We start from the raw sequence: 25632 nt of genomic DNA on the forward strand, positions 1-25632 counted from the left end.
TGATGACAATAATAGTGGGGCAAAGCCTTGTGTGAGACGATCTCACATATCATATTTTGTGAGACAAATATCTTATTTGGGTCATCCATGAAAAAGTATTACTTTTTATACTAAGAGTATTACTTTTTATTGTGAATATCGGTAGAGTTGACCCGTTTCACATACAAAGATTCGTGAGACCGTCTCACAAGAGACATACTCTAATAGTAGTTAAGGCAGAGAAAAACATGTGTCAATAGTATATATATCGAGAATATTCTTCTTTTATTATAATATCATTAGATCACGTGAGTTTTTCATATTTTTATAGAAATTGACATATATTTAAACAAACTATATCATATAAGAAAAATAAGCTAAATGTAACATAGAGTAATCCGAGAAACAGATACACCTACACAAATCAGGCATGCTTTGGAGAATTCGAAGTGAAGAAGGGTAACAAAGGTTAGTGAGATACAAAAACAAAAAAATGAAACAAAGGAAAATGAGTAGGTCTTTTGTGAGACGATCTCACGAATATTGATCTGTGATACGGGTCAATACTACCGATATTCACAATAAAAATAATACTTTTAGCATAAAAAAATAATATTTTTTCGTTGATGACCCAAAATAAAAGATCCATTTCACAAAATACGATCCCTGATACCGTCTCACACAATTTTTTGCCAAGAAAAAACAGGGGGAAAGATGATCTGTTTTATACAAATAAATAGGTGCCAAAATTGTTTTTTATTGATTTTTTACAAGTTGCATAATCATGCACCTAATCTTAATAACGAGGAATGGTTGTTTATTGCCGATAAAACAGTTACATTTATTTGCCTAAACGTAGTAGATGAGCCATTTATGGTAGGCAAATGGGTATGTAAATGTAACATGGGTGGCCCTTTAACTTTGAAATATGGAGATGTAAGACGCAAAGAGTGATATGATTGGATTCTCTCATTCTCACTTGTTTAGTTAGGTACACATCCATTTCCATCTTTAACTTGTATCAGCGTAATGGATTTTCAAGTTCTTACAGAATCGAGTTTTTTCCAAATTCAAATACTTCCATCCAAGGACAACCTCTCTCTCTCAAACTAAGATGTCTAGTTTTACAGCTTGCACACGAATTTCACTGTCTCAAAAAGGATTAAAATCAAACTCGATTGACTATATACTCATTTACTCAGTTTCCCCATTCGTGGAAAATTTTGCCGGGACACGCGAAAAATGGGAGCTACTTGTTCTGAACACAAACTTAAGAAGCTAAACATGCAAGAAGTTGCTGGCACATTTTCCTTACATCCAGGGAAGGATCTGTCAAGGACAGGTTTTGGAGCAACGATCGTGCTTCCAAGAGACCTACGGATACACGTTCAACTACCTCTTCTTCACTTGCCATCAAGCACACGAGCAACTTAACGCCGGCCATTTTCTCCTGTTAACAATGAAAGACTATGAATTAAGCACTAAGAAACGAATCCCTGAATCATATAACAACGTGCATAAACCATAAGACATAGGTAAGTAAATCATGAAGAATCCAAATTTATAGATCAATGGCATGGATTTTCCGTGTACTGGATGGGTTCTCGCTCAGTATGAGAGTTAATTAGGTTGCAGAAACTAAAACAAGCAATTTTCTGCAAGTGCAAAGTATAAGCACTACGACAAGGTAAAGGCATTTGCATGCCAGATAATTTTTTAATGATAAAGGCTGTGACAAATCATAACTGGCAAGCAAATGACACCCACACAAGCATTTCACGTCTTTAAGCTTTCATAAGCAGTCAGAGAAATTTTTACTCCGTTTAAAATGAATTATCCGCTTATATTAACAGATGGAACAGGAACTACAGCACATAAAAAAGTGAAAAACAGAAAAGTTGTCCACCGATGCCTCATTCTGACACAGGACCACGGTGTAGACAGAGAGTTCTGGAAAGTCAGTGAATGTACAAAACCTTACGAATAGAAATTAGCGGTGAGAGTCAGGCAGTAAAAGCACAAGGCTGTTATTAACAAGATGGAGTTCAGAAACATTCCAAGTGCTACACATAAATTTAACACATGAAAAAAATAACCAGAAAACGTTGTCCAAACTAGAGTGAGCAAAAAATAAGATACCTTCTGTGATCCTTCTCGAAGAGATTTGAGAGCAACATCGAGGAGACCAGAAGAATACGGAAGAATTAAAGACTTCATATGATATGCCACTGAGAAGAGAACCTGGACACATGCAGCCCTAATATCTGGCTCCACCATTTCCTGAAGAAAACAATTACAATTGCAGTCCCTAAATAATAAGCTATATCAGATCCTTCGAAGTATAAGAAATTTGCATACCCCTACAGCACGAAGAACACATGGGAGAATTTTTTTGACATATAGCTTCTTTTCAGTTGCTGATGTCTTCTGGCAGGCACTTATAAGGACATTAGCCATACATAGGCGAAATGAGAGGTGGGTTGTACTGTCAGATTTCCAGTCACCTCCATCAGATTCGAAAGGAAACTTCTTGTCGTCGGTCAATTGATTGATCACGTACAAAAGGACAGACCCTCTATGAGAAGAATCGCCTGCAATTTGTGAAATAAAGGCCCATTGTGCACCGGTTGTCATTATAATATGTACACAAATTTAAAGCTATACCAACCAGAATGCTTTCTACTTGCCGCAAAAGATGAATTCTCCATGGTTGAAATCTCTGAGGATTGTGAATCTTGTAGTTCAGAGCACAGCATCAATGCCAAGCTATCTATGCACCCATGTTGTGCTTTCGAAACTGAAGCCATATTGAGGTCATTAGACATCAAAACTAGGGGGAGAGACAGTAGCATAGTGAAGTTATTACTTACTTTCATCCTTGTCTGCTGATGGCCAACATAGAATATTTTGTATTGATTTCCTCATTCTAAATAAATTAGGATGTTCACCTGCTTTAAAACCTCTCACCTAATCCAGAAAACATGTGGCCAATTGAAAACAAGCATACACAAATAGTAAAAATGTGTATAAATGTTTACGAGAAGTTTACCGTAAGAGCTGTACAGAAGGAAAACAAGCAAACTTTGATACTCAACACATCCATTGCATATGCAGCGTATTCCAACTTTGAGGACAAGACAGGAATCAGAACCTGTGAAATAAAAAACCAGGGAAACCTAATTGATTGACAAAACTTGACAAAAGAAGTCACGAACCAAATAAAAACACCTGACATAACACAAAATAAAAGTCTTCCAGCGCACATCTACTAGCAACATCCTTCTCCGGCTCTATTATAAAGTTTTGATGTATTTTTAAAAAAATTCAAAGAAATTATCCGTTCTCCTGCCGTAGCTCTCAAGAAGGGTTGTTAGGTATGAAAACGCTTTCCAAACAGAAATTCTGATGACTCTACCAGTAGATAAATACCCGCCAAAGTTCTACCAACATAAGATATTATCTCAAAATATTGTTCGGACACAATTGACAAATGCTTCTATTACTTGCAAGAGTTCGAGTTGATTATCTCAAAATATCATCAGAACTTCACAATCGTTACTTAGAAAGACATCTAAATATCTTGTTCAGTCAGCCAAAAGTTCGAGTCAACGTCGGAAGAAAATCTCCAACACATTAGCATGAAAGGAAGTCCCAATCCTCCAAATAACCAAAATGAAAACAAAAAATGAAAGTGTACCAGGTAATGACTGCAGAATCAGTTTCAAACCAAATAGTTCCTACCTTGGGATGAAGCCGCCCACAAAGCTCAGCAGCAAGTTTTCGAACATCTTCAAATTCAGACTTACTCAATGCCCTAAAGAGTCGTCAGAATAGAATATTATTTTTCTTTTTTCTTTCTAAAACAGTAAAACTTGAAACTGAAAGTGCTTCATTTGTATGGTAAACCTGTTTATCAGCAAGGCAGCAATGCACTCTGCGCCCTCAATGCTTAAGAGCTTGTTCTCTGAAGGCAAGAGAATAAGTAGGACACCCGAGAGGAGAAAAAATTGGATCAATGAATTTCAACAGATCAAAAGGTCCGAGTTATTGTTCTTTTGCTACAGATGATACAAGTTTTGAACACTTTCATTTAGATGTAAGAACAAGTAATCAAATTTTATGTAGTTCCTGGATTATGAAATTTTTAAAATACAAAATCCGACCAATGATGGTCCAAACAATCATTTTGATATCCCTTTTTACATTTAGAAACCGAAAAGGACCCTCACTAGAAACTATCGGACCTGAAAATTCAACCTAGATGGTGAATCTCAATACCCTAAAAGGCCATGGATCAATTTGTCCACCCACTTTTTATGAAAAAAGATAAGATAATTAGGACATAGTGAAAGACACGGAATGCAAAACTCATAGAGTATCCTTTACAAGCTTCACTAAGACATTCTCTCAATGTTTATGCATTCATATTCCGTTAACTTTTGCATATTATACACCAACATTAAGTGTTCAAGGAGAAACATGAACAATAAATGACAAATAATTAAAAAAGAAACATACCATGTAGATCACATGTTTTTAGAAAATTGCCATATAGTATAGGAGAATTGAGGTTATCAAAAACTTTCAGAGGAAGCAGTCTGATTACAAGCAACGGGCAAAGATGACAGAAAAGACGATGCTCAAAACTCATAGCATCACTGTTTCCATTTTTCATTTCTTCATCAATTCTGTTTACAGACAAAAATATAAGATACAGGAAAAAATACAAGACTATGGAAATTAATTAAATACTATACCATCATCACATATATCCCTAAACAAACTAGATTATGCCATGTCAAAGGAAAACAGCGACTTAAGCTACAAAAAGAAAAAATGATGGATGCCAAAGAGAAGCATCAAATTTGTATGCGACAAGAAGTTAGGCGAACGTGGTTCTTTATTTTGGTCGCTCATTTACTTTATCAACAACAAATTTGAGGTTGAAATGACATGTTAAAACAAATATTCATCTCCCCAACTTGGTGCTCTCACCAAGTTGAATTTAGGAGCATTCACTGGAGGGAACACTAAAGATTTACTTTTCATAAATTTTTTCCCAATTTATTAGGCAAAAATGAGTAGGAATATCATGATAAATTATAATTTTCACACAAAGGTCATGAGCCATAAATATTCAGAAACTAGAGATTTTATGACCCCGTCTGCATCTTAAGATATAACAGACGACTACCAAATATTCATGCCTTCTTGTCATGCTTATGAAAGCAACACACACTGAAAGGAGATGATCGAAGAGTGTAATGCAGCCCTTGTTTCCTAACAGCAATTAATGCATGTAAGCAACCGTATGCCATATGCTTACAAGTGTGCGAGCTATTCAAAAATACAAAACTGCCAAGGTTGATGACAGAATGAGTGATCACCAGCTTATTTTTTCAAGCAACAGCACAACAGTGAAATCACTCAAAACATAAAAACAAGAGAGACAGCAACAAAGAGTTTCATGGGTTATACACCCTCCCACGACAACACCCTTTTGTATATAAAGAATAAATCAAAACAGATTCAGAATTTCCGAACTTTATTTTAACATCATTGCGAAGTGACTCTAATTCAGGAAAGTCCTTTCTGGAAAATTTGAACACTAGGGCAAGTCGCAAAGCTACAACACCATGTGATAGATAAACTAGAAAATAGATGTAGAGAATCGATCAGAATTTTCTACAGAAAAAGGCAAACAGATGCTTACACTCTCATAATTAGCTAGCTCCTAGCAAACTATCATCCACAGTTCTATGCCCTAGAGAACTAGAAATTTAGAAGTAACCATTCTGCAAACTATTTGGGAGCAGATAGAGGCATGGTGTATGTAGGACATAGCAATGTCAGCTCAAGTTCTAAAGTTCCATGATTACAGATTCATGAGCAAGCAACTGTGGAATCATCGATAGGGCGCTTTAGCCATCACATTCACGTGCATGCATATAAATATTTAAGTGAACTGTTTTTCTCAAGAAATGGTGTCGGGAGACTTTCATACACCAGGAAAAGGGAAACACTACTCCCTTTGCACCCACGTCAGAAATGAGGGCGAGATCATTGAAATGGTCGGATCAGAGTGAATATTTACTTACTCCTTTTGTTCCCTTGCATACGATAAAAGCCGGTAAAAAATTACATCCACTGCTGCAGCCATGTATTCACTTATATGACTAAGGAATCTGACAATAACCGAATTTGATGGTTCAGCTAACATCTTGACTGTCAAGGCACCTGCGATTGCGTTCCAATCTTCAACCTGAAGATTTCATCAAACTGCCGTAGTTAATATCAGATCAAAAGTTAACCATAAAACATCATTAATATGTTCATAAAAAAGCCAAATTACGTCAAAGAATCTTATTCTTTTTCCCTGTGAATAACAGCCAATCAAGGCAATTTGGATAGACCAAGTTTCCTTATGACGAGGCTCCTAATCTGATTTAGATTACATCCTCAATAAAGAAACTACAAATTGAGCCTGACCAAACGCTACTTAACAAAAAGATGTCTCTCCTAAATAGGTAACATAAGGCATAGTGGTAGAATGCCTTTTCCTTATCATGAAAACAAAGGTGATATGGAGGCTTTTATTTAGTTCGGCCAAAATGAAGATTATCATAGTTGATAATACTCACATTTTTTGCCCACTCAGGGAGCAACTTTAGCAGGCCACCAGTATCTAAAGCTGATCCTGTGATGAAAAGGTTGAAAGGAGATTAAGTTATGCATGTTATTCTCAGATGTAATAAGAACGTTGACTTCATCTTAATTGACTTATCTTTAAGGTAAGGGGAGGAGGAGGAAGCAGCCATTCATGCAAGAACGAAGTCCAATTCGACTAAGCAAAAACCATGAATCCTAGTGTAATACGTACCTTCTTTGCTTCTAGAGGGAGACCCTGAAAGATCTGAGCCATCACGAAGATTGCTGCAACAGATAATGTTGAGGTTTTTAGGTACAAATGCAAATGCATAAAAATATAGATGAACCAAACTTCTGTTGAGTGAAGTCTTCCTTTTTCACTTTCAACACTTCAATCTTCTAAAAAGGACTTGAGTTACTACGTTTACAAATATCAGTGTTCTAAAATGCGCCCTAGGCGCCCGCCTAGGCGCCGTCTAGGCGCTAGGCGGAGGCCGGCCGCACCGATAAGGTGCTAGGCGGCCAGCCCAGGCGCTAGGCGGGCCTGGGCGCGCCTAGGCGGAGGCTGGGCGCCTAGGTGGGCTTGTTTTTTTTAAAAAAAAAAATTTGGGCTTCAAAATTCAATGATCCGGTAAAGAAGCCCATTTAAAAAAAAAATTGGCCCACTAGGTATGATGGTTTTCTGTCTGGGCTGCTGCGTTTCTTTCTTATCGTTATTTCCCAAAGCACTCTTCATTCCAGAAGGCAGCCTCGATCCAGAAACACTCCTCGTTCCAGAAGGCAGCCTCGTTCCAGAAGCAAGCCTCGTTCCAGAAGGCAGAAGCAGTCCTCGTTCCAGAGGCAGTATGATTTATATTGTTTTGAATATTTGATATCGTAGAATTTTTGATATCGTAGCTATGTTCTAGTATATGATTTATATTGTTTTGAATCTTTGATATCGTAGAATCCGATTAGCGGCGCGCCTAGTCCCCGCCTAGGCGGCCTAGGCGCTAGGCGCTGGGCTGGCGCCCGACTAACGCCTAGCGAATTTTATAACCTTGACAAATATTAGTAAATTTTACAAAGATTACAAAGGCAAAATAAAAATAAGTGCATGGTCAGCTACCTGAGACAATCGATCAGCATGCACAAAATCTCAGGTTCTTGTTTATGATTGATCAGCAAGGCTATGAGAGTGGTACTTGCAAATAATTGTATTTTATCATTTGTTGAATAACTCAAGCCAACTAGTGCAGGCAAAACCAATGGCGGATCTGTAAAATATTTTATTAGAGATGTTCTCAGTTAAAAGAAAGTGAATCAATTAGTACATAAGAAAGGCGAGATCTGGTAGAAGGAATGGGAAAATAAGTTATCTCCAACAATTGGATGACTGTGAGTAAGTAAAGAAACAGATGACATATAGTCCCATTTACTCTTCAGTTCATCAACCCAGCAGAAAATTTCAAATTCGTGACAGTGTATAAAGTTAAAAAATTTTGATGTGCGCTAAATAAAAAAGGTAGATTGTTGCTGAATTAAGATGCGAAGGCACAGGTTAAAAGTCAACCTGATTCGTACAGTGGCTTCACTAAGTGAAGGAAGAAACATAAATACTTAAACTAACCGATCTTCGGAATCAAATTAGCTGCCTGATTTTGTATAACCAAATCTTCATCTTCAAGACATTTTACCAAGCGGTTTGCAACATCTTGCCTGCAAGTTAAATATATTATAAAAAGTTAATGTAAACAAAAAAGGTTGAGGAATTATGAAAAATGTTTGAGGACCAGAAAATTAGCTGACGTACCACGCTGTTCTTGAAAGTGTGCTATCTGGACCAGAAGACATGTTAATGATATCTGTTACAACATCAAAAGCATTCCTCCTCTGTGCAACATTTTTAGAATCAATCCGCTTCAGAACTTCTTGAAGGCAGTTGCTATTTGAGCATCTGTCAAATTCATTGATTCCAGTCACAAAATAAAAATACATGCAAACCCCAAAAAAAGGCCTCTATGTGCAAATACCTTGAGCAATATTCTGCAACAAGCTTAACGATGGCTTTTGCAGCCGCATCTTGCTCATCCAAAAAATTCAATAGCAAAGGCAGAAAAGCATCCATTTGTCTAGTCTCATCAAGACTGCTTTTGTACAAAATATGGTTTGTATTGAAGATGAGTGCCTTAAATATGCTAATCACTCCATCAATTACTTCTTCATCAGCACACCGCAGCTGTAATACATTCAAAGTAGACACTTAAAAGGCAACGCATTTTTAAATATTAAAAAAGTCCATCCTAATCTATATCACTAGGATGCTAGACGACATCAGCCTGCAAGACCAACAATGATATAAAAAATCCAATGAGCAATTAACTGGTTGGTTTTATCCAAAAACACTATGCCACTTAAGAATGTCGATGGATCAATTCATGCACTTAAATGTGAAAACCAACTTAGTTAAACACTTACGAGGGGTAGACCGCAGGAATTCTTTAGAAGAATACAAAACCCAGAATCAACTTGATCTGTATTAACTTGGACAATTGATTGTTTTCATTAGAAATATTTTCACAATTTGATATTTATAAAGTTCCAGAATCTTCTAGGGTTGGAGATCAAATGCGGGTTTTAATTTAGTAAATGTTATATCCTGAATAAAAAACATACTCATACTGGATTCGATAAGCTACGTAAACTATCAAGTCTTCCTGCAAAGACAGATTTCAGTGTTTTTAAGAAATTTTACTGTGGATGTGCATCCCTTTGACTGGAAAACTTACTGGATCATACAGCTGATTCCGACTTTTCTAATTCCCCTTACAGTCTTTTTCCTGCTTTACTAATCAAGTAGTGTTTATCACATCTTCAACCTAAACTCCTCACAATAAAGAAGTTGATCATGGATTGTCAATTGCTAAACATGAATAGAAAAAAAAACAAGGTAAGATGAAATCAGGAAAGGGCAGACCGCAGACTCCACATTCAACATAATCAAAACAAACATGCAGTAAGATATTTAAGGTTGTAAAGATTTATGTGTATATGGACAAGAAACCGATCATAAGAATACCACATTTCCATTAATCAAACAATACACTTCACCCCAACTTAATCTGAGAAATGCATGGTGCTACCTGGGACATGAGAGCTTGAGTAATACGAGATCCAAATTCTTCTAGAGCATTTCCAAATTGCTGATTATCTAGTCGACCCAGCATAAGCAAAAGGCAGTTTAGGAAGAAATTCATTGTCTCCGTTCTGCTTTCTCCACTCACACTAGGTTCTTCAACTTGGTCACCTGCATAAAACTGCATGCGCAGGACATGAGAATCTGAAGAATGAAATGAAGAATCAGCAGTTACAGAAGACTCACGCCATAGTATTAAACAAATTAATATTTGCATGTTCACTCAATTTCTAAACTGGACTTCGAAGAAGAAGCTGTGGTGAGCCGTCGAAACGGCCGCCCGCAACCCGCCACAACCCACCATTTGACGGGACGGGCCGCCCGCCATTTAGGCGGGTTGGGAAATTGCCATCCCAACCCACCTATTTGGTTAGACGGGGCGGGCTTAGCAATTTTAAGTTATATTAGGCGGGCCGGGGTGGGCTAGCCTGCAACATGCCTAAACCCACTATTGCCCTGCCCACCATTTAGGCGGGTCAGGAAATCGTCAACCCAACCCGCCTATTTGGTAGGGCGGGACGAGGCAACCCGACGAACCTTACCCATTTTGACTTGACAGTTCGTGCAACCCCAAAACCTGACAACTTGAGACTTAAAGTTCCACTCATCAACAGAAGTCCATGAAAGGTCACAACATACCAATGTCAACAGAGTGAAGGATATTATATCTCTATAGAAAACCTTGAATCACAAGATTCTGCAGATTATATTAACCATACTATTTGCCCACATTGTAAGATAAAGTCAACAAATTACCAGTTCCCACTACTGTAACTTGAAGGCTAAAAATAGTCATCAACAGCAGAAAACAGAATTTTCTCTTGTAAAAGTTTGATTTTAATTATGCAATGCACTTCAAATTACATTCACAATGTCTATGCTTTTATTTTTGGAAATTATGTAACTGAATCATTCTCACATGCAAACAGAAACAACAACAAAGAAACTAATCAACCGCTTAACACAAAAATATTTCAAAGTAAAAGAAACTGAATATTAGAGGATACATCACGAATGTATTTTGTTTGAAGCCTTACGAAAGTTTAAAGCATCATAAATGTTCCAAATATAACCAGTAAACTCATCAGACAACATCCCCCAAGCCTAGACACAGAGATAGAGAAAAAGAAAAGGAGAATGCCAAATTTATGCAAACTGAGTGCTCTATGCAGCAAAACAAGATGACTTTGCTTAACCTGCACAAGTAATTCCTATGCAAATGAAAAGAGAAACAACTTTTCACCTTGTTCCTCCACCATCAACAATGTAAACAACATGACTACATCAAGAAATGTTACCTGGATACCAGACAAATATTGGTCAAATAGTTCTTTCCATTGCCGAGAGAATTTGCAATCTTCCAAGTGCAACAGGATGCCATAATGTTTCCAGCAAGAAGACAGGAGCAATGACCCAGCCTTCAGCGTTTTTGACTCTGCTATCGACAACACAAATAAGAGCACAGAAACTAAAGGTTGGGGACTATTAAAATAATTAACAATATTGAAAGCTTCAAAGATTCAACATCAACAACACCTGCCTCATTTTGACGGCAATCATATTGTTCTTGAATTCCCTGAAGCCACTTCAGTACTCTCTGCAATCCATTTGCATGCAAAGAACGGCTTTTCCTGCTCCACTGCAATTAAACCACCTTTTCAATAAGCTGAAAAAGTCAACTCACAGTCAGAAAGCCCAATAAGCACCAAAAGCTGGGAAGTTAACACATCCCTGTTAGGATTCACCCACTGATTTTTTATATTTCCTTAGTAGCATTTGTGTGATTGAGATACAGTACCTACTTACATGAATATCAAATATTACTTCCCACAATGCATTAATCTTTTAATTTATATTTAGTAAACTTCTACGGAATAAAAGAAAAAAGATTCTGAAGTCCCAATTTTGAAAACAATTTTAAGGCTAATCCAAATAGGGGAATCGACAAAATTTCCCACTACAGCGCCAAATAAAATGTTATCTGATTCGAGCAAATAGTGGAAACTGTATCATATCTATCAGTGCCGAGAAAGAGGTTACGGAGAAGGTAAGAAAAATAAACTCCTATCAAGTTTTGGCTTTTCATCTAATGCTCGAGCGGCCATAAGGGAAGAGAAACTAAAAAATCACTGCATGATCACATTTATATGGAATAGCCAATAATCCTAAAAACTAGTAGTCTGGGAAATCTTAAACTCATTCGTGCAGCGCAGTTTTTCCCTAGCAAGGCCTGTTGACTGTCCGAGTCACCATCACTAACACCAACCTATCTTCATTATTCAACCCAACTAAAGAAACCTCAAGAATCGTCATTATCTCAAAAGCTCTCAATGTGTACATTAGTTTGCAATGCATAAAAATGAGGTTAACCATATATGTGAAATACAAGAAAGCAGGTAAAACAACGACGAACCAGATTCTATCCAACTTATAAAACAACGTCCGTCTGGTAAATTAACTTACAGCTTCCATCAAGATAAGATCCTTAAATGGCAATCAAAGAGCAAACACAAGGTGATACTAATCTAAGCATGCTTTCTATTTGCAGCAGTGGACTTGAAAGGATAATATATCTAAGCATTTTCGAAAGGATGCAATTTATGAATTGAAAAAGATAATGATACGATTAACATTTCCTCTGGCACGATTAATAGAACCTCGAAACTGTTTGGACCCAATTTGGTGCTTCCAAGTCACAACCGACTTTCCTAAAATTCTCAAAAAGCTCAAAGGATAACATGGAGCTCGCAACATCGATGCATTAATTATTGCTTTCAGATTTTGTATTGAATAAGATCAATAGTAAGAGAAGTCCCACCTCATATTTGCAGTTTGCTTGAGGCCTGTCCATGGAATAATTATTTTATTTTCAGAAGATCCAAAACCAGGTCGAGTATTATTATAAGGGAGGGGGACAGAAAAGATATAACCCAGACATGCAGAAAATTGGGGAAAAACGAAAAATATTGAAGAACACATCTGTGAGTATATAGCGGTAAATATGAAGAAATATGCATAAAGGAAATGAGAAAGGAAAAGCTAAGGGCATACAGCTGTAAGTTTCTTCACTAGGGTTATAAGGGCATCAAGATTATTCCAAAGCATTAATTTCGGTTCTGAGTCGCCGGGCAATTCAGATGCTTTGCTCCATTTTCTTATTTCGCTGTCACCCGAAAAAGATGGCAGCAAAGCGGGAGACAGATTTTTAGAATAAACAACTGACGATTTCTGCTTGCTATGTACATTTTTGGAAGCCAGCTCCTTTCTGGTCAATGCTACTGTAAGTGATAAAATGAAATCAGCAGCAGCTACTGCAAGACGAGTTGGCAACTCAAATCCGTCCTGCATACGTCTACATTTTCCAGCAACAAAAGATAAGGTCAGAAGTACAAACAAGATCTAATACAGCTAATGCACAAATACCGATGGTCTCCCAAGTTGGCATCCAGGTACTATGACTACACCAAATTTCATATTAAAAATATCTAACAATAACCACAGTGACTAATTAAACCCAGTAGCATCTATCTGATGTCTCCTTTGATTACAGGAGACATAAAAAACAAACGTCTTCCAGACAGACACCAAGAAATTATCAACTTCTCCATCGGAATCCACAGAAAGAATTATAAGGTCATAGCATGACAAACAAACAGACCCTCCATCTTGAATTCGCGTTAGTAAAAACCTACCAACAGTCATACCATAGGATTGAATAATCGCATGCTGTGATAAGTGTTTAGGAGGGGAAAAGGTAAAATAGGATTTTAGATTAAATATGTTCCTGGAAATATTGCTTCTACGTTGATTAAAGTGGAAGCTATTTAGCGTAAAATAAAATGGAATTCCAGTATCCCACCGTTCATTTGGAAGTACTGGTGTATTACACAAGCCGAAACCCATCAAGCCATTAAACGCCGATGAGGACAGACAAAATCAATTGCATATCAGTAAGTAAAAGCACACATACCTTCCCTTGCACATTATAGATAAAAGCTGGTTCATACATGAACAGAATATCTTCAAAATGCCATAACACTTTTCCCTCATTCCTACACGAACCAAAAGTTCAGTTAACAACTCCTGAATAATTCACCAGTAAACTTCACGCTACATTTAGACATATCAGGAGAACAAAGGCCATGCATGTATATGTATGATCAAATACCACTGGTTTCCAAGTTGTTCTCTGCATTCTCATACTCAATAATTCTGCGTCCAAGTAAACACCAGCCAAGAGCAACATAACTATCATCCTTTCTAGAAATTATTCCGGCTAAATTTCTGACGACGACTTGGAACAATCCCTCCTCTAGAAACAACCAATTCAGAAGTATCATGTTCTGGTTTCTATGTTTCGATCCTTTGATTTTCAGTTCCTGAGTTAACACAATAAACATCGACAGATCAATACAAATCGTCACAACCAACTAACTTCACGTCCAAGAAAATGAGATGGACAGAACTCGACAAGAACAAGATCCTTCCACAAATTTTTAACATGAATAGTGTATGCATTGCAGATTGTAAAGAGTTAGAAAGTTAAAAAAATATTGCTTAAAAATGAGGAAAAAAACAGAAACGAAGTGTGTACATGTTCAATCATGGGAACAAGAACTTGGTCCATGTGCCCGTCTTTTTCCTCTGCTTCAACTACGTATTTGTGAAGAAACCATAGAGAATGTTCCAAAGAAACTGGGGAAAAAAGAACAAATAACAAGGTAGAATCAGAGTGTAAAAACTAGAAAAAAGCCAAAATGGTGTAAATAAAACAGCATACACCCACAAGAACAATTACCAAAAAAAATGTGCATACCATCGATAGAGGCGATAATTTCGGGCTGTGAACGGAGACAAGAAATGGCGTTCTGCAGTTTCTTGGGCTTGGCGTTGAGGAGGGAAGTCATGATGCGGCCAACGGTCGCGGATACCATAAGGCCCGGGACAGACTCAGCAATTGCCGGCGGTGGCAAAGATAAAAAAGAAACCCGCCCAATTAATTGCTCTTCTTCTTCTTCCATCATCTCTGTATCCAAGAATCGAAATTCGTTTGTATAACGTTTGGAAAATAAAAAAGGAAAGAGGAACAAAAGTACAAAACCTTCTATTTCCCTGCTGCTATTTATGTTTTTCAAGATTCCTTTTCCCAAATTATTTAAGATTTTTTATTATAATTAAATAATATAATATACTTTTAATATATATTTTTAGTTATTGTATTTCATCGACTTTTTTCTAAAATCCAGTATTTGTTAAATTTTGATAAAAATATATTGTAAATATATAAGAGAGTAATTTTTATTTTCCTTTGATAAGGTTATTCAACAATGAAAATTCATTCGAAATTCATTGATTTCAAATGAGTTTATATAAATACAAGATCTGTGGATCCCATAATTCAGACTAATTGTAGTTTAGAGAATGGTAATTTTAGTACGCTCTTTAAATATGGTACCGATAGATGGATGTTGCGCTAGTGGGCTTTACAAACAAAGTTGTAATTTTAGTGGGCTTCAATGAGATTAATTAGGCCCATTCTACTACTACTAAAGTCAATTGTTCTTGTTTCCCCCTCAACTGGGTAGCTTCGATGCTACATATGGAGTCATTGTTCTTACATGGGTTAGATGGACAAGATTCACACACATATGTGATTTTAAAAAAATTAGTGAACCTCATCTATGTATGGCTAAATTTGGGCTCTTGATTCTATCATGGAGGTAGTGCCCCTACATGTAGGATGAAATCAACCCCTCAATTGGCATTCGCGCGATCAATTGGCAGTTGGAAAAGAGGGGTAATACCTTAACGCCATGGCGGACGAGGACTATGAGATGGACGGAGAGTTCGTAAATATTCGTAATTCAATCAAATTTTTCGGTATACCGAGAATACAATATCGAAATTACTGAATTGATCAAAAAATTTGGTATCCTGAACTTTTAGGTACGATACGATATTGATACAAAAATTTTCGGTATAATAACGGTATCAAATTCAAATATTTTTTTTATACACCGAAATTTGGAAATAATAAATATAAATTTAAAAATATTATATTTTTAAATAATAAGTTTAATTTTTTTAAAATAATATAAGATAATTTTCAGTATAAAATAATATATACTGATATCGTACCAAAATCTCGATATATCGTAATATTTCAGTATAATCAGAACGTATAGGTATAATTTTTTTTAATACCCTATTTTTTGGCACAATATATTATATGTTTTTTTTGGGTACGGCACGATATACTACCCTACATTTTATTTCAAAAGAATAAATTCGCGCATAGATAGATGGATTTCAAATGTATTTTGATTGTTTAAATAAGTAAGGTCATATACTTTAAATCTATATTTTACGTCCTTATATAATATTTAATGTTACTAAAGGTAGATTTCGAGTTCATTTAATAATAGTGTCATTTGAAATTCATTCTACTTTGTATTACAAATGTCAAATGTGTACAATGTAAATAAATAATATATGAATTTAATAAGATTATATCGATTGTTTTATTGTAAATAATCTAAATCCTTAGATTTTCATATCCATCTCCTCGAGTGGAGAATATAGAGAGACGCTATTTTATTAAAGAAAATATTTCTATGTTTTTTCTATGCCAATTCAAAAGTGGAGCCACATGTATGCTCACCTGTATTGTAGCATGAGCGGGTTCTTAAATTTTTGAATCTGTTACATTGACATTTTAGATAAACTCATTTTTAGTCTAGTCAGATCGAGTAGGAAAAAAAACATAACCCAAAAAAGTTGACATTTTTGTATTTAACTTAGGAAGACTACTGAAAATATATATATATATATATATATATATAACTACGAGAAATTAAGATTTTAGCCCAGAAAAAACGATATTTATAATGTAAATTGATATATATTATTTTGTGAAGAAAATTTTTAATCTGAATATTGTAGCCGTCAGTGTGGGCAGACCCACACCGGGGTTAAGGGAATCCGCCCATGGAGGCAACCAGCATAATCCCTAATTACAAACCTACATTCCATTCCATCTATACATATACGTTGGACGCATGCACATCGGACGCAGGTAATAGCAGCAAGCAAGATCGAAATGATATCAATTTTTTTATTTAAAAAAAAAACACATATTATTAACACTTCTATCAAAGATGATTAATCACAATTCAACGGAAAAAGATGTCAATTTCTCCAATTTCTGAAAGTTGGAAGCAGGATAAAGATGAAAACAGTTCTTGCATTAGAAAATTACACGACGGGATCAATTAGTTATTACATACTTGCACCTAATAAAATAGCAAAAGATAAATAATCAAGAAAAATCTTGTAGAGCCAGAATAAAAACAGAACATTACTTGGCCATCACCGATCAAGAATCAAAGTATTAAAGAATGAAAATTTGAGATATCAGGAGGCTGACAAATGGAATAACAGTTATCTTCATGCATACATCGGAGTCTCATCAGGCATGTTCTCGAGTTATACTATCCATTTCCTATTGAGTATATTATGCATCCATTAGACAAGATTGGCAACCACCTAATGGTAATCTTAAGTGATGCTAGAAAGAGACTCGAATAGTTATGTAGAACCAAGTATGTTTGTTGCTGAAATGACGAGTAAGAACCTTAGAGCACCAGAAAAATATATATATTCGTCATAGAAGGGGACATGGCATCTTCCAACCATCCCAGTGTTCCCCAAGCACGGAAATATCAATCTCGAGAAATGAATCAAAACAGCAAAAACTTGCGTTTCCTCGAAGATTAAGAAACTTGTCCCGCTTCTGCTAGCTCACAACCAATAAAATCCAGAATTTATAAGCTGGTAACCAGATGAAAACATCATGCTCACTTGGCGAAAACACATCTGCTAAGTGTTTTTGTTTAATGCGCCATTACCCGATCAAGTTGCATTCGCTGAAGCCATGCACCTAAAACAGACAGATCGACTTGCTCAGTCTTGGAACTCAGCAGAACCTGCAAAGTTAACAATTCGGGATGCAGATTTATCTTGCATATCCTGAGTAGATTCTTTGACAAGAGAATGAACCCATGATAAATCCGGCTCCTCCCCATTGTTGAGGGTCTCAAATGATGATGATCGCTTTAGTTTACCCAATTCATCGGCTGTGACAGCCCATCCAGGTATCCCATTAGGTGATCCCCAAGAGTCTTCCAAAGAGGCAACCGCAGCTGCAGCCCCAGAGCCAAGATCTCGTGAACTGAGACTCCTAAACTGTTGATGTTGCTTCTCAAGCTGAGATAGCATCGACACTCGGGAATTCATTGGAGAGACAGGATCCACATTGCGGGGCGACATTCTCCCCGGAGATGGAACCCCAAAAGGGGACTGGAGTATAGAGTGATCGAAATTTCTTGGTGAAAAATTAGTTTTAATTGGAGATAGCATGCTTTGTTGCTGCTGCTGGAATTGGTGAAAAATAGCAGACTTGTGTGTAGGAGAGAAAACAGCTGAACCCAAGGCTTGATCTGAATATCTAGGAGAAGAGGTCTCTGCAGAAAAAAAGTCCTCCAAATTCGATGGAGTTAGAGTGTTTGGACGAGCAGAAAGATTCAAAAAATTGGTATTGGCACTTGGTTGCGTTTGAATGTATAACTCGTCCAAGAGCTGCCTCTGCTGGACATCAATATCTGTAAATAAGCTCAAGTCTTCAAGAGGGACATCTCTAGCATTTAACGATGAGCGCAATCGACTAGACTGGAGGTTGCTTCCTGGCAAAAGCAAGGCCGGAACATTTTGTTGGGGCAGCCAACCCGTACTTGTAACGTCATTGGTTGATGGAGACAAGGGCGGAGAGAATGGAGAAGGAGACATCACAGGATGTGAAGAAGGTGAGCCGGGTAAAAAGTTCATCGCCGCAGCAAAATCGAATGCATTAGAAGCAGAGGTGATTGAGCGAGGAGATGGTACAGCAGAACCAGTAGAAGCATACAAGGGTCGAAGTTCAACTTGGGTGTGGGCGAAGAAACAAACTCTTCTGTTGCAACTTGTACCATCTTTGCAAAGCCGAGTCCTGTATTGCGCAGGGTGAAGCCAGCACTCAAAAACCCCATGAGCATAATCACACATGTCCCCTCTTCGACAAGCCCCTTTACGAAAATCTGGGCACATCACACAGCTATAGTGAAACTTCCTCGGATCCCTCCTCCGGGCATTTTCACCTGGGTGAACAAATGGGCACTCTGTCCAGTCATGGGAGTAGGCACGAGAACAGGGTCGGACCTTAAATGAGAACATTCTAAACTCATCCGTAGAATAGAAGCCGTTCTTGATGTCAGGTAAAGATGGATCAAAAGGGTATTCTTTCTTCTCTGGAACATATGACACTGAAACATCATTAAAGTTCAGTTCAGCTGGTATCATCTCTGGAGGAGAACATGGGGATCCACTTCCAGGAGACTGTGACAGTGGTGGAGAATTCGAGTAAGAAGTGCCTCTTGACACTCTCAAATCACCCTCATCAAAAGAAGCATCAACAGCCAGTAACATTTGAAGGGAAAGTTTGTAGTCCAGACTCTTTGGAGAAACGACGATAGTATCAAGAGGGAATTTACCATTTGCATTTGTTAGATTGGGATTTGCACCTGCCTCCAAGAGTAGTTTGACAACGTTAACTGCATTTGTAGATCCACCAGATGCAGCACAATGAAGAGCAGTATCCTTATCAATGCCACAGCATCGATTAACATCGACTTCAGGTGAAGAGATTATCACTTTCAGAACATCAATGCTGCCATAAATAGCAGCCACCATCAAGGGAGTTCTATGATGCAGAACCATTTGATTCGAGTCTTTTCTTCGTCCATACCACAGTCCAACCTCATCAATACTAGATGGTTCACACTCAATGAACCTTTCAAATCCTTCTACATCATTATTGGCAGCAAGCTCAAGCAAATTTGCAAAAGAATCGTCAGTTTTAGTGGTCAAAAGATTAACACTCATGATTACAGCTCTGCTATCTTGATCACTTCCAACCTCTATATAATGTTACAATTTGGGCATCCTTTCATCATGCAAGTCCGACTGGTAGTAACAAACAACACAAAAACATCTGACATTATTGTAAGAAAGGAAATCTTAAAAATAATTGAATATGCAATAAGACAATGACAATAATTGATCAAGACACACAAAAGAGGACCAGTAGGTGAAAATTGGAATATCCCCAAAAAAATGGCCTAGGAAAAGGAAAGCCACGCATGGTATGCAACATAAAAGATTCGTTGCATATCTATAAAAAGAAAAGGAACATTTATCATGATGCATAACGAATAATCAGAATGCCGATACCAACTGCGGTAAATAGCTCTTATTTCTCAGTAAAATTGCTAAGAATATCGATACCAAATTAAATTTCTCACGTATGACATACTTTTCTCCAGTATTAGTAGCGTGACGTATGTGTTGATGGTATGATGATCAACGCAACTAAAAAAGGTAAAAAGAGAATTAAAATACATGCCTAACTTCAGTTTCTCCCACCAAAAGTTAACGAGAGTTATCACACATGAATGAAACAAAGTAACAAAACCAAAAAGAAATAGTAGTAACATAAATGACTTCAAAAGTTTCTTCTAACAGCTGAAAAAATGTTAATAATTATTCGAAATAATCTAATAATTATAACTGGTACAAATAATGAGCAAAGAAAAATTCAGCAGAAAAAGCCACAAAAACAAAAATGTCCAGTTCTTTCACATAAAAGCATCAAAAACAAATATCCAAATATAGCCTATTTATACAAACCCAGAACAATCAAATCGCAAATATCAGAAAATACACCTATCGACTCGTAAAATTCTATACACAACCATAACAAAAAACTTGCAGATGACAACAAATATACTCGAGCAAAACTCAAGTAAACAAAGGATTAAAAAGTAAGTATTTCTCACCAGTTAACAATTAAACGAGCAAAAATAAAATGAGCCGCCATCACCAGCAGCAAAAAGCTTCAACCTTGAATATTTAAATCCATTCCCACCACCATGAAGATGGAGTTTCAATCTATATCTGTGCAGATCTACAGAGATGGAGTGAATGGGAAAAAAATGAGAAAACTGTGATAACAAGAAAAAGGCATCCGGCTTCTGCCGCTTTTTTATTCGCCATTTCCTATGTTTTTGTTTCTTGTTGACTTCCTCTGTCTAACGCATTTCAAACTATGTCTCCTCTTTCCATTTTCTTTTTTATTTTTTCTGTGTGACGAGTGAGTGTAGCAGTAAATGTAAACCGTAAATGCTAGTGGAATGGAAACCGGTAGGGCAGGTGAAAGGACTCGAAAAAGATAAACGTAAGAGAGGCATAAGAAACCGGGTAAACCGGTGACCGCTTTGAGCGCGTCGGGTTTCAGGGCAAGTAGATTAAACTGGAATGAAATGTGGTTTTGGGTTCCGCCTATCAGAGCAGCGGACTTCAGGCAGAAATCAATTTTGGTTAAATGTTGGGTCAAATCCAAAGAAAAAATTAAAAAGAGTTGCGCCAATGAAATTTGGGGAAGTTGGAGCTATGCTTTGGTTATATATTCACTTTTTTTATTAGGGTCCCAAAAATAAATTAATAAAGTGTTATCAATAAAATAAATTAATTAATTAATCATTTGAGAATAATAATATTCGAGAAAATATAATTAGAAATATTGGCATTATTTTAAAGTTTTTTGGAATAAAAATTATTTATATTTTAATAAATGTGACTTTAATTGTACTGTGTATTATAAAATTTTAATTTTGAAAAAAATATATGTATGCGCAGGAATTCAGTTTCACTTGATCAGGGGTGTAAACGAGTTATACACTGAATCGAAAAAGCCAATATTTTTAACAAATGTTTTTTAAAAAAGTAACTTATTTAGTACAATTTGGGGATTTGATTTAGTCTCAAAAGTTCGCGATTATTTCTTTTAAAATGTATTATAAAATATATATTTTTTAATGCACAATATCTAAAAACTTCAAATTGTGTGTGGATGAAAATTGTTCATGAAAGCAGATAAATATTTATTTTAAATTTTGATGAAATTTATAAAGTACTCAACTTTCAAGTGAAATTTGTCTATTTTAGAGCAAGATTTAAGAATGAGAAGGATGCAAGCGAAATAGAACACACAAATTATAATGGTAAAAACTTATAGTTAAACGGTCTCACGAATCATATTTTGTGAGACATATCTCTTATTTGGGTCATACATGAAAAAATATTATTTTTTATTTTTTTAATTTTAATTTATTTAAAAATCATATATATTTAAATAGATTAGTTTAGTTTTGAAAAAAATTAATAAAATAATACGTGTTTATTCATTTGATGATTTTGTTTACTATTTATATAATATATAATACGTAGTATTCGTGGTAATATGATTAATAATATATAGTAAAAGAAAGACGGACACACACATATTTTTGTTATTTTAACAATAATTTTACGTGCACGTACATATATGTCTATTAAACCAACACACGTGCATCTTCTTTATTTTTTCGAAAATTAAATCAACGGATATTTAAATATAAATAAAATAAATTTTTTTAGAAAAGTAAAAAGATTAAAAAAATTTAAGATAAATTGTAGAAATATTTTTTAAAAAATTATGGTTTACGATTCACGACAATTTTGAAAATGACAAAAATGAAACATGTATCATATATCAGTTTTGTAATACGGTTCTTCCATCAAACCTAATATAAGAAAAATTATTATTTTTTATATTACATTATTGTGTACTGTAAGTATAAACTTTTTCGACGTGTCTTACCGAAAAAAATTTATGAGAAAATATCACAAAAAACTATTTTTTGAAAATTATTTATTTAGTAAATTAGTTAACTGATCAACATGTTTGATATGTGACCTCAAATCTTATTTTATAAAATAAAAAATGGCATTAAATAAAATAAAAACAAAAAAATAATAAAAGTTGCAGCGTCCCTGCACCCTTAAACGTCACGGTGCGATTTTGCGGTTTTTTCTTAAATTCAAACCGAATTGTTATATGTGGTCGGTTAGTACTTTAAAAAAATAATCGCGGTTTCACGTGAATTAGCCTTACGGTTTTGAGCGATATCAGGTGGTTGAGGTAGGCTTACGATTTTTTTGATGAAACATTTTTGAACATATATTCTAATTTGTTGAAAAAAACAACAATATAGTGTCTACAAATATAAAATATGGTTCAAATTATACAAAGATAAAACTAAATAAAACAATAATCAAGATTCAAAACTAAGTTAATAATCTAACAACACCACACTCACAAAAAAATGACACTGACATTGTTTTATTCTTTTTTTACTTTCGAACTTCAAACAGAATATCATGGTAAAAGAAATAAATACTCTAATAAAAGATTAATATGAAGAATAATTAAAAAGAAGATAAGTTTTCTTTGTAGGAGCAATAATTTCAAAGAAAGTTGAGATATAACGATGAAGATTTATTTGATTAAATATGTTGTTTACAAATTATTACAATTATATGTCAAATATTATGGCGAGCGGTTTAGGCGGTGTGACTTGGTGTAATTTTAGCAAAAAAAAAAATAACTGAACTGCGTATGAGGTACGGTTTATGATTAATATTTTTAATCGCGATTTTTATAAAATATTAAGAAAAACCGGTACGGTGCAATTCAGTTCTAACAGTTATAAAAAATGTTTCACACCCGTACCTGCAACCTTAAACGGATTGTAGCATCCATCACATTCTTCTTGTGATTATGATGGCCTAGTGACAAAGATGATGGAAAATGAAAAGTTTATCATTGCAATTTGAAAGCATTATTAATTTTTGTGCAAGGGAAAAAATACCATGTATAATATATGAACAAAAGCTCTCTTAACATCGTCTCACCGAATAATTTTGTGAGATAAATATTTGAATCGACTCAATTCATAAAAAAATATAAATAAAAAATATTATTTTTCATGATAAGCATGGATTGAGTTGACTCATTTTCACAAATATAAACCCATAAAACCGTATCACAAAAGAGTTACTCGATATTACATGACACATACGAGGATTGCTATCACGTTATTCTTTGTTGTGATATATTTGCTGTAGTGTATATAATTTCTTAATTGTGTAACTACTCTAAGTACTCATCGACCACTTGAAACAAAAACTTCAATCAAAACATATAACGACAATTTGATATGTAAAAATCACTCATTTATTGAATTTTCCATTATTGTGGGACATACGTGGCAGGCAAGAATGGGTTTCGTTTTAGCCCTAGAGCCCGCGTGAGTATTTCCTTTAGGCTATAGCTATTGCCAAAGTCTGGGCTATCTACCAACCAGTTAACAATGCAAACAAAATCAGAAACCTTTATTATATATGAATCGAGACAATTCAGTACAATATAATAATGTGTTATAATTATATCTAACAATACTATAGTTTTTTTCCTTTAATTTATTTCTAAAAGAAAGATCGTTTGACGGGAGGTCGTCCGACTACTCTCATCAAATTGGCGATTTCGAGAACTTTAGCGGCCCGCATACCTCTCTTGGCCTCGGCAGATGCCCTCGTTTCCACGGCTTTTCTCTGAGCTTTTGCCATATCATTTTGCATTTTCTCAAGGGCTTTTGCTCTCTTCTCCTCTAGCTTTCTCTACAAAATTTTTTTTTGACTGATTAATTGTAAGGTGATTGCTAATTATACGATTTTCATTATAACATGATGATAATTAAGTAGTAGGGAAAATTACGTTAATCTATCTTCTTCCTTTTTTTAAGACAAAAACTATCATTCTTTAGATCATGACAACTAGCTAGCTCGTATTCGTTTTATATACAAAAAAATCGAGAAAATTTTAGGATGAAAAATTATTTTTTTAGCAAATTCAAATAATTAGATAAGCAAAATCATATTTGAGCTCGTATTCCAGTTGGATGATCAGGAAAAAAGAAGAAGTGATTATTTCGATAATTTCAAATCAAATGTACCAAAACCCAATTACTAGATCAAATTGAAATTCGAGGGCTATATATATAATCTTATAGTTCCAATCAATATTTCTTGTAAAAATGAAGAGACCATGCAAATGGATCTCTGCCCTTTTTCACTCAGTACAGCAATATATGAGAACAAAAATTAGACAACCATCATCCATGCAATTTACATTATTTATTCTTAACAAAGTGTCAATTAATTTACCTCAACTTTCTTCATCCATAAAGTGGCCTCCTCAACTTGCTCATCCTCCACACCTTTGATTACCGCAATCTCCCTCTTGAAACGATTGTTAATCTTGGATATCTCAGCATTTTGCCATGCATCGATCTTACATTCCACCTCCTCTTTCTTCACGCTTTGCGCGGACGCTTCGCCGTTGTTACGAATATCACCATGGTCACGTTCACGAGTACCCGTTAGCATGATAGCCAAGGGGTTAGTACTTTCCTCATGTGTATGACCATCCTCTCCGATGCTCCTATAACTCGGGCTCAGCTCGGGCTCTGTGGAACCCACAGTGACCAAAGCGCTGAATTGATCACTGCTAATTCTAGCGAAACTCCGATTGTCGCGATCATCACTGTAGTTGGATGATGATTCCGTGGATAGGTACGACGATAATCTACGACTATTTGTTTCCCAAGGTTCTCGAGGAGATGGGGTTAGAGCATGTATGTCTCTAATGCTGGGAGTTTCCCTAAGATTGCTATTTGTGGTTGGATTGGAGGTGATAAAACTTCTAATTTCATTATTCAACATTTGGAAATTGTGCTTCTGAATTTTGTGTGTGTGACGATATGTGAAAGGATAAAGGATTAGAATCATAATTCACAAAG

The 25632-nt window shown here is 35.6% G+C and overlaps 2 protein-coding genes and 1 pseudogene across 3 annotated transcripts; all 3 read right to left on the reverse strand.

The window, feature by feature from the left end:
• Nucleotides 1-1157: 1157 nt before the first annotated feature.
• Nucleotides 1158-14907, reverse strand: LOC142545487 (uncharacterized). Of its 2 annotated transcripts, XM_075652704.1 has the most exons (24): nucleotides 14619-14905; nucleotides 14397-14497; nucleotides 13971-14181; nucleotides 13773-13854; nucleotides 12854-13154; nucleotides 11339-11441; nucleotides 11101-11237; nucleotides 9750-9923; nucleotides 8640-8845; nucleotides 8420-8563; nucleotides 8237-8325; nucleotides 7736-7883; nucleotides 6860-6912; nucleotides 6621-6676; nucleotides 6078-6241; nucleotides 4498-4667; nucleotides 3886-3943; nucleotides 3721-3793; nucleotides 3029-3130; nucleotides 2850-2946; nucleotides 2648-2776; nucleotides 2338-2570; nucleotides 2119-2259; nucleotides 1158-1429 (listed from the first exon to the last, which is right to left on the reverse strand). In XM_075652704.1, the coding sequence occupies exons 1-24, from the start codon at nucleotides 14824-14826 to the stop codon at nucleotides 1250-1252; spliced, it is 3360 nt and encodes a 1119-aa protein (XP_075508819.1). In that variant the 5' UTR covers nucleotides 14827-14905; the 3' UTR covers nucleotides 1158-1249. The 2 variants fall into 2 exon arrangements, 1 of the variants encoding a protein (XP_075508819.1); XR_012820284.1 differs by lacking the exon at nucleotides 1158-1429 and having other exon boundaries at nucleotides 2118-2259; nucleotides 2338-2554; nucleotides 14619-14907.
• A 2020-nt stretch (nucleotides 14908-16927) lies between these two features.
• On the reverse strand, nucleotides 16928-21042 carry LOC142545488 (zinc finger CCCH domain-containing protein 30-like; annotated as a pseudogene).
• A 3106-nt stretch (nucleotides 21043-24148) lies between these two features.
• LOC142545490 (remorin 4.2-like) lies at nucleotides 24149-25632 on the reverse strand. The gene is made up of 2 exons (XM_075652705.1): nucleotides 24998-25632; nucleotides 24149-24451 (listed from the first exon to the last, which is right to left on the reverse strand). The coding sequence occupies exons 1-2, from the start codon at nucleotides 25619-25621 to the stop codon at nucleotides 24260-24262; spliced, it is 816 nt and encodes a 271-aa protein (XP_075508820.1). The 5' UTR covers nucleotides 25622-25632; the 3' UTR covers nucleotides 24149-24259.

The sequence above is a fragment of the Primulina tabacum genome, chromosome 5 (assembly GCF_025594145.1).
Source record: "Primulina tabacum isolate GXHZ01 chromosome 5, ASM2559414v2, whole genome shotgun sequence".
Taxonomy (NCBI): Eukaryota; Viridiplantae; Streptophyta; class Magnoliopsida; order Lamiales; family Gesneriaceae; genus Primulina; species Primulina tabacum.

What these genes read in the sequence shown, in the direction of transcription:
- LOC142545487 (XM_075652704.1), bottom strand. Translation starts at nt 14,826, where the DNA reads ATGATGGAAGAAGAAGAAGAGCAATTAATTGGGCGGGTTTCTTTTTTA. An exon ending in AATTATCGCCTCTATCGATG is followed by an intron (nt 14,498 to 14,618) that starts GTATGCACATTT and finishes TTTTTTCCCCAG; the next exon opens with TTTCTTTGGAACATTCTCTA. An exon ending in GCTGCCTTGCTGATAAACAG is followed by an intron (nt 3,794 to 3,885) that starts GTTTACCATACA and finishes ACGACTCTTTAG; the next exon opens with GGCATTGAGTAAGTCTGAAT.
- LOC142545490 (XM_075652705.1), bottom strand. Translation starts at nt 25,621, where the DNA reads ATGATTCTAATCCTTTATCCTTTCACATATCGTCACACACACAAAATT. An exon ending in TATGGATGAAGAAAGTTGAG is followed by an intron (nt 24,452 to 24,997) that starts GTAAATTAATTG and finishes AAAATTTTGTAG; the next exon opens with AGAAAGCTAGAGGAGAAGAG.